The sequence below is a fragment of the Hemibagrus wyckioides genome, linkage group LG09 (genome assembly GCF_019097595.1).
Source record: "Hemibagrus wyckioides isolate EC202008001 linkage group LG09, SWU_Hwy_1.0, whole genome shotgun sequence".
Lineage (NCBI taxonomy): Eukaryota > Metazoa > Chordata > Actinopteri > Siluriformes > Bagridae > Hemibagrus > Hemibagrus wyckioides.
In genome coordinates, this window is record NC_080718.1 from 9,697,063 (window position 1) to 9,716,355 (window position 19,293).

General features: G+C 36.8%; 1 protein-coding gene across 12 annotated transcripts in view; it reads right to left on the reverse strand.

The window, feature by feature from the left end:
* The window catches only part of LOC131359491 (ryanodine receptor 3), a 164,620-nt gene that overhangs the window by 49,185 nt on the left and 96,142 nt on the right, over positions 1–19,293 (reverse strand). For all 12 annotated transcript variants that reach the window (XM_058399395.1, XM_058399394.1, XM_058399396.1 and 9 more), the window contains 13 exons: positions 17,806–17,980; positions 16,991–17,199; positions 15,943–16,142; positions 15,405–15,471; positions 14,176–14,336; positions 13,896–14,061; positions 12,796–12,882; positions 12,120–12,346; positions 9,233–10,037; positions 8,824–9,024; positions 5,116–5,218; positions 3,699–3,833; positions 570–843 (listed from right to left, as the gene is read on the reverse strand). In XM_058399395.1, coding sequence (XP_058255378.1) covers positions 570–843; positions 3,699–3,833; positions 5,116–5,218; positions 8,824–9,024; positions 9,233–10,037; positions 12,120–12,346; positions 12,796–12,882; positions 13,896–14,061; positions 14,176–14,336; positions 15,405–15,471; positions 15,943–16,142; positions 16,991–17,199; positions 17,806–17,980 — 2,810 coding nt within the window. The remainder of the gene's footprint in view (positions 1–569; positions 844–3,698; positions 3,834–5,115; positions 5,219–8,823; positions 9,025–9,232; positions 10,038–12,119; positions 12,347–12,795; positions 12,883–13,895; positions 14,062–14,175; positions 14,337–15,404; positions 15,472–15,942; positions 16,143–16,990; positions 17,200–17,805; positions 17,981–19,293) is intronic.

The window sequence follows — 19,293 nt, forward strand, 5'->3', positions numbered from 1 at the left end:
CCTCCCATTTTCCTCTTATTTAACTGATTAGAATGGCTATTCAGTGCCATAAATCATGTCAGACTTGCAAATGAATGCACATGTAATACATCACCCTCCAAGCTATACCATCTATCATAGTGCTCCTATTCACATATACACCAGTGTCCTATGAATAATGAAGACACTGTGTGTAGAATATAAACAAAACAGGGAGAGAGAGAGCAATGCAAAAAGTTGCAAAGGAGCAACCTGATGACATCAACTAAAATAAGAGAACAATTCAGATTGTTCATACACAAAAACAGTCATTACTTACTATACACTGACTGCTTAACTGTCACTACATGATGAGCAGAGATATTTTCTGGTAACAGTAAATTGTCATACATCTATTTGCAACTAACATTTTGTTTTAATCTTTTTTCTCCTCAGATTTCTCCTTATGTAATCCACACATGCCCTTTTAAATTCATATACATTCAAGAGTATTTTTGTGCCTTCACCCAAAAATGCAAATGACACCAAGAATGTCTCCCAAAAGTCTCTCATTACCAATGTTGTACACCATTAGTACAGTATTGTCATACCTGAGGCCATCAATCATGAGCTGCTCTTCCTCTTTGCCCATTCTGACACTAAGCAGTGAGCGGATCTGACCCAGTGAGGCCAGCAAGTGAATGGTGTCGTGTACAGATGCAGCACTGATGGTGTAGCTTTTGCGCATAGCACGCAGCAGTTCGCCAATACTGTCATATTGTCTCCGAAGTAGGCTGAACATGGCACGCACCAGCTCTGGGTCTTGGATGTGGCTCTCCTGAGCCCAGCTAACCATGGTCTGAGAGATCAACTCCTTGAGGTTGGCTGTAGTAATAAGCATATGGATTAAAATTAGCCTATTCTTGTTTAGCAATATGTGTGTGTGTGTGTACACAGGTGTGATTAAACAAGTAGGTCATTTGACAGGAGTCATACAGAGCTACCTTTTCCGTATATATATATATATATTTATTTATTTTAATATTTTTGTGTATACATATATAAGTTAATTCACCTCTAATAAAACTTTGCATAATAACATTGTTCACATTTTAAATGAACTATTTGCAGCACATACTGTATGTTTGTGTTAATACTAAAAAATGAAAAACAACGTCTCTCTGCAGGAGAAAATTCAGCCCTAATTATTTAGAGTGCAAATAAATATGGTGAATCTGGAGCCTATCCCAGACATACTGGCCATTATTTGGGAATATATCCTAAATTGGCAGAACAATATATTTTCTCTAAAACAAAAGGAAAAACAATTAAAAAAGCATGTAAGAAGTTTCTATGAAAGGACCATGCAATATGTCTGACCAATCTGAAACCACCCAAAAGTGTACACAATTGGTGCACTTGAGAACCATCGCAATATGACACTAGTCAAACTCAATATATGACATTTAGCAAACAAAATAGGTGTGAATACAGGCTTCGTCAGCCTTCAACTTTCTAAATGTCTAGTAATCAATCATTAGCTTTCAGCCTAATCTTTGCATGTAATTACATCCATTAACAGGCTTTTACTATCATATAAAACATATGCAAAATGATAATGTGATATTGTAAAAACAATTCTATTTCATTCTCTATGAAACATTTTTTCCACCAGTCTTTCAACTGTTTTCGGAACTGAAACCGAATCTCCTGTGCCTTAACAGCTCTTAACAAATTATCTTACACTCCACATCACATATATCAGAGAAAGATAGGTGATTACAAATGTGTGCTGTTTAATTATGCCTTGCCTTATTGTTAGCACTTGAGATTAGATGTTGAACCACTTACAATTCGGTAGGACTCAATGTCAAATCTTCCTGCATGATGTAAATATATTCAAGAATAAAACCAAACATTTCATTTGCAAGTCTTAAGATAGATCTATGTGTTTCATTAAGATTCTAAGCACTGTGACAAACCATGACCTTAGTGGCTAATGAATAAGCAATAAGGCCTCCAACAAAGCTGACTTTCAGTTGAAAATTATGATACTGTAGTTAGAAAGATAGGTAAAAAATTGTGTAGGTGGTTGAACTGACAGAAAGGCTATGGCAATGTGAATATCAGCTCTTCACTAGGTGAGTAGAAAAGCACAACTCAGAATGCACAACACTTCAAATATTCAGGCTTATTGAGCAAAACAGGGCTCCAGACCCTTAGTCTAATTCCTGTCTGCTTTTCATAAACCTGTGCTCAATATAGCTTCAGGTTCCTCTTCATGACTGGCAGGAGTGGAACACATTGTGGATTTCTGCTGGTATAGTCCTTCCTCCACATAGTTTAAAGTATTGTGTCATTGGCCAGTCTCTTTTGACCTCCATCAGCAACAAGAAGTTTCTACCTCATTCAGTGGATGTAATTTGTTTTTCACGCCATTCTCTAGTAAGCGTTGTGCGTGAAGATTTCAAGGGATCAAAGTCATAGTCCCATGGGATAATGAAATGAATGAACAGATGTGCAAGTGTTAATAATAAAGTGATGTGTGAGTGCATTACATTATGTGTGTGTGGGTGAATGAAATGTGTGTGTTTTTGGTTGTGATTGTGGGTGGCTAGTGACTATTAGGGCTTCATTAAACCAGCCCCAATTAAAACCAGGCTGACTGCAGGCTGCTCCAGAGTGTCAATTATGGGAAGCAATTATTATTATTATACAGTAAAAAAACTGTATTAATTTCTGTAGAGTTGCTGACAAACTGACACACAGCAAACCATAGTCAAAGTGAATCATCCTAACAAGACAATATACAACAAAGAAAGAGCAAAAGAAATAGCAAGCATAGATGAAGGTTATACTCATGCACAAGTTAAAAACAATTTTCCAAACTGAAAGCTATAAATAGCACTATAAATATATAGTGTATATAGTGTAGTATATTATATATACATATATATATATATATATATATATATATATATATATGTATATATATTTTGAAAGCATATATTATATATGCTTATAAGTATGTTATATACCTACAGTAGGTCAGGTTTATTGGGATAGTCAGTTATCCTATATTTGAGACATTCTCTATACTGTATTTGAAATCCTTCATATCAAGGCAGAAATATAATCATTTGTTCCAGGTAGCTGCTTTCCAATCTTGCAGACATTCTAAAAAGCCTGATATTCACTGATGGGATAGATTATCCCATCTTTGTTTCACTGCCGTTATTATCTATCAACAGTTTTTGTTAATGGTTAATGAGCTTTTTATGGAGCAACCAATTAGTGGCAGGTATTATGCAGGAAGACCTGAGGGATAACAGGTGGTGGAAGAATGCTGAGCTCAGGATACCATGGGACGATAAAACTAAGCTAAACATCGGTGGGTAGGGAAATGGATACATGCTTATGAAAATGGTATTCTGAATTTCAATTTAGCTAGCAAGGTTAGACAAACAGAATCCAAACTACAAAAATCACCTAAAACTGCTACCAAAACAAACTATAGAAATTATGCTCAATGACAGACAAATATATGAACCATTAAAGAAGGTTTCTATTCTATTATCTACTGACAAATTATTTTGAAATAGATTAAATCTATATCTGTCAAGGGCCATTTATTACATTGATTTCAATATAATATCAAATTAAAGGCAGTTTAGTTTATTTATTAGTAGTAATTTTCTATGTATATTTATAAATGACATTTTCTTGTAAATTATTCTTACAAGGGATGGCTTGCTCTTTCTCTTTTGGCTTCTCTTCTGCTTTGTGTGGCTGCCCCTTGATCTTGTTAACTAGAGCCACCAGACGGCCTTTAATGGATGTGTCCTGATCCTCTTCCTCCTCCTCCATTGGAATACCTGAAAACAGACAGATTATTCTTTTAATATTACCGATGATATTCAAGAAGCATTTTACTATTGTACCTTTTTATAACATTTCACTTTCTTTTTTGTCGTCATTGCATTGTATTTCCTATCAAAGGTTAGGGCAGCTAGAAGCTATAAGGGAAGGCACTGGACTATGACTTATGTGCAGAGGGATTCTACTGCATATATGTAAAAACAAAGAATAATGTGATTGTACACTTTTAAATTCAGAATGTCAAATATTAGGTTGTAAGGAAACAAAAGGTCATATAAAGCTTTACTTAGAGGCAGCAAACACTTCTCATCACTGACACTATTGTCCAAAATGATCTATGAGGAAGCAAAGCTAAACATAAGTAAAATACAGGGTTAAGTAGCATTTGGCTCACTGTGATGGCAGTGATAATTAATCTATTAATAATCAGATTGTTAGTTAAAAAAAAAAACTATATATATATATATATATATATATATATATATATACACACCTTAACAGGAATAGAATAAACCAACTGAGGGCAACCCAAATTAATTTTATATCCAATTGAATGAGGTGGGTAATTTTCAATACGAACAGTAATTCATTAGTATTAGAATTAGAACAGTATTAGCCAGGGTTTATGTTGCAGACTGGAATCTTTTTAAAATAATTGTGAAGTTCAATGGATGGTAGGATCAAATAAAGTTATTCACATACATCCATTAATCCATTTTCTGTGCCACTTATCCTACACAGGAGACACCCTGGATGGGGTGCTAATCCATCACAGAGTACATTGCACACACACTCACACACCCGTTCACACACTATAGATAATTTAGAGTTGCCAATCAGCCTAAAACAGGTGTCTCCCTGAAAATGGAAACCGGGAGACCTGGAGGAAACCCCTGTAGCATAAGGAGAGAAAGGTAGAGGTGGGAATCAAACACCCAAACCCAGAGGTGTGCAGCAATTGTGCATCAAAATCCCCTTATTTTTAAAGGATCTGTACCAGAATTAAACAGATGAATAATGTATGCATTTCAGGTTGTGTTTAACAACAAGAGGGCCATTTCAGGCACCTATGAAATGCTGGGCAACTTTATTATGGTCACAAACATTTATTCCTGCTGTCTGTTTAAACATATTTGGATAGCTTTTTTGCTGTGAATGAAATAATTTATAACCCATTAACAACACTGCAAATATTATATAACATGCATATCAACAGTCTACAGACTGGACAGTTTACAAAAACACCAATATTTTACCTATTTGAAATGTTTCGCTTACCGCAGTGTAGACAAAGTTCACTGTGGAATTCATAGAGTTCCTCCCTAATGTCCTCAGGACATGGGCAGTCCTCACCCATACTGAAATTTAACAGCATGTTGATCTGAAAAAAACAAAGAATTATTGCATAAAATAGTCTAAAACCAACCTTTGGAATGCCAATATAATTGTGATTGCTGTTTTGAGTACTTTTATATGAAATTATACTCTTTGATACAAAATATAAACTCATCTTAAAGTCTATCAAGTAATATTAAAGATTAACTTCAAAAGACACATTCAAAACAGAAATGAGCTTTTCCTGTTTTTCATCAATATGTATAGCAATTGTTTCCAATTTACGTTTAATAAACACAATGTTCACAATCCAAAAATTACTAACAACAAACAGCTCAAGGTCATAAATAATGTAAGTATGATAATCAACAAAGAGCAAATTGGTGGTGGAGTCTATTTCTTGCTGTGATTTTATTACTTTTTTACTGTACTTATCGGTGTCTTTTATAACTGCAATGTCTGGAGCTGCACTAAAGAATTTCACTCACTTCTACACTTGTGGTGTTGATGATGTGACAATAAAGAGATTTGATTTGATTTGACATATTCAAAATTGCATATAAATGGTATAGAAATTGCAGAGAAATTGCAATAAAGTTGGTTTTGAGGAGTTGGAAAGAAAGGTGGGCCTGCTCTGACCACTTAAGGATCGGTTTTCCATTCACAAGTGATATAGATTCTGCCATGCTGCTGAAGCCTCTGATAAAAGTATAAAAGTTCAAAAATCTCTGCAGCTCTTTTGTTGTTCAGGGATGGGGCCATCTACTTTTGACAGGTCCATTTCAACTCCTCATTCATCCATATGACATCACTAAATACTCATATTGCCCTGAAATGGTCTTTGAGTCATGAATTAGTGATGAAGGCAGTCTTCCACTCATCACAATCTTGAATATGAATCGAACTGTGTTTACTTCTGAGGTCCAATTTCATGAAAACCCTGGCTCCTCTCACCTGTTCTGTGGCAACTGGACTAGAGAGTGAATACCGGTAATACTTGCTGGTGAAGTTCAATTCACGATGCAAGGGCGCAAGACCTTTTTTCCTCAATGAAAAACCCAGTCACAGCAAAAAACGTGGATGGTCAGAGGTGTAAACAAAGATACAGTACAGTTTCTGTGTACAAGGCACTGGTTCACATTATTAATGCTCATACCATTTAGGTGCTCTCTAGTGCCTTGAAATCAAAAGTCAACAAATGCTAGAAAGTGATAACTGGAGGGATTACACTCTGGGCTATTTTTGCAGCTTGGAAATGTCCCCTTTTGCCACAATACAAGCAGACGCCTATTTGTTTTTCTCTCTCTTTCTCCTTAGTTGGTGGATTGACATAAATGATTTCCATGGGCTCTGATTCTTTCTTAGTTTCCATCATTTTCAGCAGCATGGCACTGTCGTTAGGCTTTAATTAGGTTACTGGTGTGAATGTCTATTTGGATAAACTGTTGAAGAGTAACCAAGTCACCACAACATGCATGGCAGGGAGAGAGTCACTTTGGCCTAGATGAAACACAGAATTAATGCTGGGTCATTCCATCCGCTTTCTACTGCAAGGATTCTGTGTTCACCATGTGTGCCATAACATGAGCAAGGGCAGTGGGTGCCTTGAAAGGCCTGCTACATGAGGGGGGCAGATAAAATCAAATAAGGCAGTACCCTTCTGTGTCTGAGCAGTGGTGACAGGGCTGAAAACATGCAAGACAAAGGGCAAAGGATAGCACTTGTGCTCTGAAGTATTGGGAAAATATGCACTGATGCAGTGAAGTCTGGTCTCAGCAGGAATAAAATCTAAAAGTGGTAAACTTAACTAAACCCCAACATGGTTGTAGAGGCAGTGATGAAACTGACGTTTGTACCCCTGTACACTGTCCCCAGGACCCTCTGATCTGACAAATTCACTACCCAATAAGCAATGACCTCTTGACAGCCTCTATCAAGGAGATGGAAATTGTTTTACATTGGTGGTCCTTGAATTTTATGCAGAATACATGGTGCGTGAGCTCTAACATCACACTCAAATAACAAATTCTCCCACAGAGAATGTGTTGATTAAAATGATACAGTTCACTCCACTGGAATGGCAAGGCCAGTGTTTTGAAACTGAAACTTGAGATCACAAGACAACTTGAGATCTCAAAATAACACAGTCTTTTGGTTGGCTGAAATAACTGCACTGAGCCAGACACCCACTGACATAACACACCTGTTGCATTCTTCTTTTATGCTGCTTATCCAGTCTTACACTCTACCTTCAGTTGTTTTGTTTTGGTGGGTTTCTACCTTCAGTGTCCTCTTCAGGAGATGAAATGCATAATCAACTTGGTTAAGGGCTGATTGATTGGCCAGTCAACCTTCCACAAATTTCCCCAGTTAAAGTCATTTGTTGGGTTGCCAGTGTGTTTGGGTTATTGCTTTGATGCACAGTGAAGTGCCTACCAATTAGATTGTATACACTACTACTATACTGTATACACGACTATACTACCTCCACAGTCTTTGACCAATGAGCGTGTATGTTTTGGATCATGAGCAGATGATCCTCAGATACACTTTGCTTCTCCACACTTCAGCCATTCCATTACTTTGCAAGAGGGTAATATTGGTCCCAGAACTTTTGTGGTTCATCTCAGTATTTCTTAGCAAATTTCACTTGGTTAAAAAAGAAAATTGGCTTGTATCTTGTGAAATGGCCTCTATATTTCTGCACTTAAAGTCTTCTTTAAATGGTGGATTGTACACCAGCAGTTTGTGTTTCTCTCAACACATTCCAAATTGCTGAATTGGCTATTACCACTGCTTGTGCAATGGATCTGACTGATTTTCCCTCAGCTTCAAAATGGCTTGCTCTCACCGCTAGACAGCTAAAAAGGCTCAACCAAAAGTAGACATTCAGAGCTATTAATTGCTGAAGCAATCATTCTATCTGGGTGCACCTGGGCAACAACAAACACGTGTCAGTCACGTGTTCCAGTAATTCTGATCACTTGAAAAATAGGTGGGTCCAAAAAATAGGTGCCATATTCTGAGTTGTTTAATAAATACTTTGCTTGTAAATATCAGAAAATGACAGCTAAAATCTAATCTATTGTTCTCTATAAACACAAATGCCCTGCATTCAGACCTAGGTGTTTCACTGTAAGGTTTCAACCATTTCAGTCAGAAAATGGTCAATAGCTGCAGATTGTTCCAAAGAAAGCAAAAGTCATAAGTCACGTTTTGCCTGTTTTCGCTTTATACCATTTAAGTTAGTACAAGGGAAAACAAAGCTAATGCTACATATTTATTTACAGCATTTGGTAGACCGTCTTCTCCAGAGCTAATTAAATTTATCTCATTAACACAACAGAGCAGGTGAGGGCTAAGAGCCTTGCTCATGAACCCAGTAGTGGCAGCTTGGTTGTCACAACCTTCCAATCAGAAGGCCAGTATCTTACGCACTGAGCTTGCAGCACCCATAGTCATAGATATTGGATGCATGAAAAGGGTCTATTGTGCTAATCATACTTCTAATGCAAATTCATTCTATAGAACGGCTGTTCAGATCTACAAGCAGGATGACTTTAGGATTCGGATTACGAAACTACTTTCAGACACTGACTTTACACCAAGAACTGTAGAATTATAGAATGTTGTGAATATTTAACAGCATACCTGTTCCTGCGGTGGTGAGCGGAACTCTTTAGTCTTCTTGGCAGTAACAGCAGCAGACATGTTGAGAGCAAGCATTAACTCATTGTAACGAAACTTCTGGTTAAACTGCAGCTTTGACACAAAGCTATCAGAGAATGAAACAATGGCCTCAATACGGTGCCTCAGTTCACAGTCACAGAAGTACTGCAGAAGTTTACACATCTGAAAAGAATCAGATAAAAGTTCTTTATATATCAAATTAATTAAATCCTTCAAGTTTAATATAATTATAATTATGGTGAAATTATATAATTAAGGTGAAATTCTGCACTATGTGGGTCTTCAAAATACAATCAATGTATAACTGGATCGATATAATGTGGAATATGTAACTAGTTTGCTTACTCAGAAATCAGAAGTACTGTTATACCTGCAGTTTAACTGATTCTGGCAATTTCTTCTCCAGCAGTCCCTTTATTGGCTGCTTCTTATCTTTGGCTTCCTCCTCTCCAGCCTCCACTGCCTTCTCTTCTGCTCCTGTCATCCCCTCTTTCTCTGTAGCTTCCCCCATTTCATCTGCTTTCTGCTCCCCAAAGACATGTGGTTCAATGAGCAGCAAGATCTTATGAACATCCTGGCTTGTTAACACACCCATGGTTAGCAGTGTGCTAATCAGTCGGAGAATTGGCACAAACTGATACTCCACACTGCCGCCTACAGGATCTCGGATGTGGTCTCCTCCACCCTGAACAGCCTCTGTTAGCATGCTAATTGCCTTCTCCCTTAAAACATCTAAAGGGATTTCCGGGCTGTAAAGATACTGATCACGTTTCGGAGTGATAAAGCATGGTGGAGCAAAGCTAAGTCTGGGTTTTAGAGATGTACTGAGTCCGACACCAGGAGGTTGGTGTCGCTTGGAAGTATCTAGAAAGAGTCGGATACTGCGAGTCTCTGCTGTTATTGGGATGATAAACTCATTGTTCATCATAAGCTGAGCAGCTTTGGCCGTCTCTAAGTGGATACTGATGAGGACATCATAGAAACCTTGGCGCAGCATGCCAGACAAGTATTGGTTGTCAATAATGTAAAGGAGCTGTGACTGGTCAAGGTGGCTGCAGAGAGCATGGGCTACACGGGTGTTGCCAAGGGCACAGAGTGCACAGTAAAGTTTTAGGGTGTGATAATGGAATGTCCGCAGATCTTCCTGCTCAGAGAGTTCCATGATATCCACACACCTGTGTAAGAAAAATGAGAAGTTATCCATAATCACCATGTTGCTACTAAACTATAAAAATTCAGAGGGCAAAAAGTGAATTTTATTGCTGCCACTACTCTGTGACATGGAACTATGTTATCATCTTATTTTCATATGATATATAAGGCAGAATACAGTACACTATGATGAATTGTATTACTGATATTATAAATTATGAAACATGTTAACCTGTTAGTTTTTAATCTTTTATATCATGTTTTAGCTATATTAGCATACTTCATCTTTTCAACCCATTTTTTAGACAAAGCAGTTATGAAATCAGAAAAATTGTAAATCTATCAAAGAACAGTTGCTATAATTATAAATTCTGTCTCATCCCAAAAGTATTCACAATCTGTTCAATCTGTACATCTGCTGAACACACTTAGTTCTGATTCTGTTTACTCATCTACAATATTATACAGTCATATCATGTTCTTTCTGACAGTACAAATACCATTTAATTACAGACATTTAATTACCCTTTAATTGAGAGTTATATGCCAAGTCCGGTCACCTTGACTATCGTTGCAGTGCTGCGAGACTTTCTGAATATTTATCATTTTTGTATTTTACTATATGAATATTTGCTATAATCTCACTATTAGGTATCACCCAGAAGAAGATTCCCTGAGGAGTCTAACTGAATGTCTGGAATTCTTTCTATTTTATCACAAGGAGTTTTGCCACTGTCTCCTCTGGCTTTATCATTAGGGATATAGACCCTGATTTCTAAAATGCTGTATTATGACCATGTCTATTTTTAAATAACACTATATACTGGCATACTGGCAAAAGCAAGCATGTGCAGTAAGACAGATTAGGCAGAGCATTGTGGATCGATGAAAAAAAGTTAAAGGAAGGACATGGTTTCTCAATGCTTGTTCATTCCAGCCATATTCGGTGGCTAACGTGAAAAGGAAGTGCAAAGTATATATAGATATCTCTCCAATTATTTGAGGGACAGAAATATCTCACAAAAAAGCTAGTGAAATGTCTGACAAAGGAAAAACTACTTGCAAAGGTTACCACTTTACTTATGAGGGATATCAACACTGCATCATGGCTTGGCGCTATGGGAACACCTCCACAAGACTGGTGTCTGAAGAATATGTGGAAACACAGCAACTCTAATGGCCGATGTGGGATCAGGTGACCTAGTGGTACATGTCACCGAGACCATAAAAGGGAATCTACGTCACCAAATTCCTAACTAGTTTGTCTTCAGGAAGCCATTTGCCTGTCTATGTGGATTGTTGGTCTATTTAGTGTTTGTCCATCTATATTGTGTGATTTATTGCTATAATGGCTAGCAAACAATTTAGAAGATGTGTGCTGCCATGTCCCCGCTTTGTTACAAGGGACGGCTGACACGATCTTTGTGTTGTTTGTTTGGGAGCAGAGCATGCTTGGTCAGGCCTCAAGCGGGCTGATTGCATGTATTGGCTGTCTGACTTCAGGTAAAACAGAAGCCAGTCAGGCATCTGCTCCTAGTGGCTTGAGTCCCACGTTTGATATGGCAGTAAGGCAGCTCTGATCTTGGTGTTTGCAATTTGATTTGGTGGAGGCAAAGCACGACTAGGAGGGTCCTGTTCAGAATTCAAAAACTCTCTCTGATCCAAAAAAAACTCAGTGCTGTCTGCAACTGGTACTGAGGAGTTAGATGAGGACATGCATGCAAGTGCAGCTCCCTCTGCTGCACTGGAAGAGGTGCTTGAGGTTGTGACTCACGCTGTGGCCAAATCTAATAGATTCGCTAAATAAGCAGGAAGTAGTCGTCCATTCTAATCTAGATGACCAATTTCACACCTCTGACCGAGTGCAGCCGCCCAGTTACCTCAAATTATTCGCTGGTTGTAATAAAAATGTAACACTTTCAATTCAATTATTAATAATAATATAATAATTATTTAAATAATATTTAAATTTAAATATTATTTAAATTATATTGTTGTATTCACTAGAAAATAATTAATGATGTATAAATTACTAACCTAGATCAGTTATGTTCCTAACTACCATAGCTTAAGTCTATGCTGGGTAAGGGTGTGCATATACGAACCGATTTTCCTCTGGAATGTGTACTGCCAACATCTGCAGAGGCTCCAGACATTGCACCTGCCAGCCATGTCTCTCAGTCACTCGAGCTGTATCCACCTTTAGAAAGGTGTTGGGCATCCTGCTCCATAGAACCGATTTAATGGTCTGGATATCCAGACGAGGAGGGCATTGAGGTATTGGGTTCTTGTGTTCGCTCTTGAAAATTGCTGATGAAAGGGGCATAGCATTCTGTGGTGGAGAAATAATGAAAAACATTTTCTTGGCTTGCTGCTGAAACTTAGGATAGATACTGCCATGAGAAAATAAGCACATGTAAAAAATGTAATATGAAATATAATTTAAATTTTTCTTAACAATTTTCAAATTATTGTAGGAGTCACAATCACATTCAAACACTAAAAATTGATCCTTTGTATTTTAACATGCCATGTTATCATCTAATGGGTTGGGTTTTCAGTGGGTATTAATCTAAGATTATTTATCAGAGTACAATTTATATAACTTGGATATAATTTGGACTTAACAAACTAATAATGTAACTCTATACATAAACAACTGTAAACACATATATAAGCATTCAATTAAACTACCATGAGATTAATGCATGCAAATGTCTTCTGAATGGTTCCAACTCTTTTAAAATAAATAGAAAGTTACTATTAGTGAAATGCACTAACCTTGATCTTTGTCAATTCAAACTGGAACAGATTTGAACTGGTGGGACGTACAAACACAGCTGGAAAAAGCTTTGTATTTGGCTCCACCTGCAAAACACAACCATCTTGACATCAATACTTCTTTGAAAAGGAAACTAAATTATACTTCTTATTATAGCACAAATAGGTCCTGTGAGCTTTTGCAATTGCAATGGTAGCCATGGATGTCACTGATGTGAAGGCTCTGAATTACCAAATCATTTTAAAGGTGTCAGTTCTTGTAAAATAAGTAGGTTGTCTGTGTTTGAAAGATGTAAGAAAGGTAGAGAGGGAAACAATATTGTGAGGTAGGCATGATAATGAAACCTTTCTAGTAATAGTGAGCAACCGAGGTTAGGCAATAAACAGGGAACTGATTTTTAAAAATGGTGAGAGAAAAGAGAGGCAGGAGTAAGCATGTAAGAGGCCAAGAAAAAAAAGACCAAGAAGATGAGGAAGACAGAGCTAGTGTGCAAATGACAGAGGCAGAAAAGAGAAATTGTGCATGAATAAGAGATGATTGCTTAAAAACATTTTAACTGGATCTTATGGAATGTTACAAGCAGAGGTGTGCACAGCATCTAACGTCAAACCAAAACATACATTTGAGACAGCTTCTAAATTACTTAGAGGTACAGAGACAGCAAAATAATGGTTTGATTTCAGAACCTCAGATAGAAATGGGCTTACGATTATTTAATACCTGCCTGTTAGTCATTTCAAATTTCACACACAATTGCTATTTCTAAAATGATTTTCAGTCTTGGTAGAATACATCTACTGTGTATGTTTCCCACTGTGTGAGATCAACTTAAAAAACCAGGAGCACCAAAAAATTATTATCATTAATACAGTTAAAAAGATATAATATCAGTAATACAATTCAGCATAGTGTATTCTGCCTTATATATCATATGAAAATGAGATGATAACATAATTCCATGTCACAGAGTAGTGATAGCAATAAAATGTTGAACCTTTAGTTTTATCTGTTTATCTGTTACATACTGTACACTTTAAAAGTGCAATGAGAAAAGTTATAATGTTAGTGCATGCCATAACGGCATAATAGAACATAGTACCTGATATGAGGTTGGAAGTTCTCTGCCATTGACAGTAAAGACCACCAAGCCAGTAGCCAAATCAATGAGGCAACCAATCTCCAAATCCACATTACTTCTGCTGGAGGAGTGGCTGGAGCTAATGGCATCACCTCCCCACACAATGTAGCAGTTACTCCTTTTAACACTGCAAACAGGCCTGGATTAAACTGACTAGCATATACACTGACCTGTTACAACAAAGTAGATCAAGGATATAGCACTCATGGACCCAATTCAAAAAAATAGTTCAAGGATATACCTTTCATGGACCCGACCTCGTTCATCCCCTAATGTTACTGTCACTGTTCGGATCTTGCTGAGATTAAAGTAGTTGCTGTAGTAATGGAAGTCAGGTGTAACCCAGCCAACCCACACACACGAAGGATCTTGGCCAGCAAACACTCGTACTGAATGATAGTACTGTGGAAAACAGAGAAATCATTATACAAACCTTCAATAAGCAGCAGAAACATTGACTGAGCCCATGAACAGTTTCATCAAAATGAAAATGTGTATTAGTTGGTTTGAAATGCTTCTGTATTGCTTGATTTTGTTTGTCTCTCACAAAGACCTGATATATATTATGTATATGCAAAACCACCTATCTTTACTGATGCTGTAACTCATGATGGTAACAGCAGAATGAATTCAGAAATCTACAGAAACATCCTGTCTGCCAATTTACAGAGAACTGCATCAAATCAAATTGGGAGTAACTTTATGCAGCAAGGAGATGGCCCAAAACACACTGCCAAATGAAGCTTCATTACGGGAAAAAGAAGTTTTAGACTGGCCAAGTGTATCACTAGAACTTATTTCAACTGAGCATGCTATTCACTTTCTGAAGAAGAGACTGGAAGGAGAAACCGCCCCACCCCACCCCCAAAACAAACAACAAACCCTCTCTAACATCTCACCATGCTCCATTTCTCCAAATTGTGTGCCAAAAAAGTAGACTAAAAAAACACAAGCCTAGAGCTCAGTTAATATTCTGGTATTTCCAAGTCTTCCTCCACATCCTCACATAGAACAGGGTTCTACAAATAGTTTTATGATGTCAATGGGTCACCAGCTTGATGCAGTTAATTTAAGCGAGGGATATGTAACTGAATATTAAGTATTGTTTACTTTAAAAGTATTTATTCCAATACATTTGCTTACCTAAAAACTGTGTGGTCTGCCATCCAAGGTACCGAATTAACTCTATATACAGAGCTCACCAAAAATTTTAAGGCTATTACTTTGTATCTGATAAAGGCATAGTAAGCTAGTGGTATAGTCATCATTATAGCTGCTTTTAGTATTATCTCACTAATATTAGTAAACAATTATGAAATATTGCTTGTAAGAATAAAGTAGGACATTTTTTATTAACTATTTAACTATTTCTTACTAGCGTATTTTAATTATTTTTAACCATACCGTGTATTCTGTTACAATGAATAAGACATGGATGAATATAAAATGCCATAACTCCCAGTGACTTACAGTTGTTATGTTACTATAGTCAGTTCTCCTCCCCTCATCTACGTGTTTCATAGATTTTACAGGATACCTGTGAAACAGTTAAAAGCATACCATATTAGCACATCATCCTTGGTAAAAACAGACACATACCACATTCAACTTGGCATTCTACTCTTGGTTTATATATTGGATTACATGTTGCATTTTGAAATAAAAATTATTTTGAACTGGTGTGTTACAAAGCACTCTTTCTTCTCAACTCACACGAGTAGAGGAAATATCTTGTCTATTATCAGAAATAGATAATTATTAAAATAAATATTATCAGAAAGGAAATATCTTGTATCTATTAGTCAAGGTGTTTATAATATGTTCTGGTGAGTTGTGGCATCCAATTATCATATCAATTATCAAATATCTTTATGTTTTTTGTTTTACCTTTAATTAATATGTATATTGTGTCAATAGTGTCATTGTCAGAATTTCTACCTCCTTAAAATTTGTATCAGTGGCAAAATGTTAATTAAATGCTGCATGAAGAGAAATAATATAGTTTCACCTATATTTGAGTTTGAGCGGCTCTTCTTCGTGCACTCCGTTCATTTCAGTGGCAGGGACATTTCTGTAGGTGGAGTGGAACTCAACAGGCATGCTCAGACGGCAGAACACCATGTCAGCATTGCTGTTCTGTGTCCCAAATGTCTTGTGAGTCACTTTAAGACATGGGGGGCTGTCAATAGTGCCATCGATCCTTGTAACCTGCAAATATCTGGATTTTAACCTCTCACCATATATTGATTATTGTCCTTCATGGAATTCACTTTTCATTAAAATGGAACAAAAGAAAGAAAGAAATACTTCCATGCTTTATATTTACACTGTATACTGTATATTTAAAAAAAACAACATATAAGAACAGACTAATTTCGTTTTTATCCCAATTAGATATTTTTATGTGTTTAAACTTTGTATAGAAGGTGTACAATTTCCCCCAACACTAACCCTACCAACCAGACAAGGAGAAGGGAGGGGGAGGGATAACACATTGTACCTCAGAGACATGTGCAGATTTTCAAAATGCTGATCAAGCAACAGCATAAGGTACAGCCATGGGACTGTTCTGTATACATCAGCTCACCGATACCAAAGATGCTCTAATTAACAGAAGAATGTAATGCTATCTTTCCCACCCAGAGAGCAGGACCAGGTATCAGGACTCCCAGCCATGAGTGGCAGTGGCAACATTGGGAAATCTCCTGAAAACAGAGAGATCTCACTTCTCTTGCCATATGGGATTCATGAAAGCGTTTTTAACTTCTAACTTAAGATGCCTGCTACTAATGTTTTCATCTATTTTAAAGGATATAGTAGAAGTATGTCATAAATCACATAAGCAGGTGTACTTTAGATTACTTAACAATTTTAGACTAATCACCTACATTAGAGGTCAGAGAAACATTTTTAAATGAGATCTCTGGCTGTAGTGCCAATAAGGTTTGACCAGTAGAGTATATACATATTGCTTTTGAAAATCTAGAATATTAAAACCTAGGGACTAACTGCAGTGTACTTCAATAATCAATTTTGCATCAATTTTGCAAACTTACTGCAATATGACTATGATCTTTGGGAACATTGACAAAAGTAGGAAGGCGCTTGCTAAACCACATGGTGACTTCTCGGTTCATGTTGACAGCAAAGGGCTGAAATCCTTCTTGCAGGCCACACATGGTGTAATATTTAAAGGTACTGGCATCCTTGCCCAGGTTCATACGTCCAACTTGGGAAAGGCCCAGACTACAGACTGGAATAAAGCCTAGAGTTTGCAGAATAGAATAAAAATTGTTTAAAAAATATGAAAGTAGCACAATGTAAACTGTTTACTACTTAGCAGTGAATGCACTGATCAGGTTATATATACATATATTTTGATTTTATAACTGCACATTTGTGGAATTAATTTATAAAATCACTTATATATGTTGCTCAGCTAAAATAAATGATATTAATGTACATACACACATAAGATGCATCCACAAACTCAGCTAGTGTCTATAAATTTAGTCTAATTAAAGGATGAAGGGACTGTTAAAGACTAAAGTGACTTTTATTTCACATTGTATATCAAAGGTAACTGAGCACAATCTGCAATATAATTTTAGAAATATATGATTTCTCAAATGATGTCAGTAATTTATAACTGAATAACCCAAGACCTGAACTAAAACATGTAAAAAGCTTTTACTATACAGTGTTGGTCACTTTATAGGCTTTATTTCTAAAAATTACTTTGTTAAATTTTTATTAGAAAAACTGTAATCCCAAATTTAGAAATTTAGACTCATATCATTTAGTCTACACTTGCTACATATCAGTGGCTGTGTGACAAAACATGATGAAAGAGTTAAACATTATTTCTCACCATCCTCAGTTTCAAAGTCGGCAAAGCAGAGTTCTGAGCCCTTGTTTGTAATGAGGATTTCTCCATTAAGTGTGAAGATCATGGACTTGTCCTCCATGTTAATCATGCAGCCCACCACATCCCCAGCATGCCAGCAACGACCAAACAATCGGCTACCCTGGTGGAGACGATGACCCTATAAGTATAACAATAAATAGAGCTCATACCCAAACCCAACATATGTTAGGTTAACAAGGTTAACCTATTTCTTGTAGTTATTTGCTTTTGTAGTTCACTGACTTTCAAGGTGCAAGTTAATATTTAAACATGTCATATCTTATAGTCTTACCTGCATTAATAACAGTAGTAAATATGTACACAGTAGAAATTGTACCTTATTTTAGCCCTATTGGTTCACTGACAAATGTATATTTTCGTTACAACTTACAAATAAAAGTAACCTGAGAATACGTATTTTGCGCCACTGCTTGTTTCAGACTGTATATTTCAGTTATGATATTTTCAAAATGTAGCATAATAATGCACCAGACTGGGGTGTTTCATTTGCAAAACACATTGCTCTTCATTATCTCAATGAATGAAATTAAATTTAATTATTCACTTATTTCATTTTGGTGACTGACATGATATTTGCATCAGATTATAATCGGAGGTGTCAGGTAGATATTACTTAGAAAGTATAAGTAAATGTATTCACTCCATTTTTGTTATCGTAGTGCTTGTGTATTAGCAAGGCATAGAACTGAGACAACGATTGTTCTGGTGTAACTGTGACCACTGATGCAGATGGTGGCACAAATGTAAAAGGGTTGTGTTTAAATTGTGTGTTGCTACAAATTGCTACAATGTTTAATTAAACCAGTTTCTCACATTCCCACAATATGGTCAATAAGGTCAAGAGGTAATTAAAAAAAATGTTGTCAAAGTGCACAGAGTGTTGCTGCCAGAACCATTCCAGCTTTCACTAACTCAGCATCAACTAGTTTCTCCTGTGGAAAAAGATGGAGGTGCAGTGATCACAAAGGACTGAACCAGTTGACCAAGAAATTCCTTTACCACCTGCCATTGGTGCACTGGAACAAGAGTGAGAGGGTGTTTTTTTCCTCTGTTATTTTTTTATTTTTAGTTTTTTTTATTTGAGTTCTTATTACATGAGAGACTTATTACTGTGAGTCTAAATATTTGTGTCTCTATGTGCTTTCAGTGACTCAGTAGTGGCGCTTACAAGACACACACACACACAGCCAAGGAGAATGAACTTGAACCTGAAGGAGCAAAAGTCCAGAATAAACCCAGTCCTTGCTGTGTTGTTTTTGGAGTTCTTTTTAAAGTTTCCTTAAAAGCGCAGACGGAATGTCCCACCTGCCTCCCAAATCTTCCTCCACACTCTCACACAGGGGCACACCATTGGCAGAGCTTTTCGTAGTAAAATGCTGACCAATTTATTTACTGTGGGAGTTCACAGCTGTGGCTATTGTCGCTATGTAC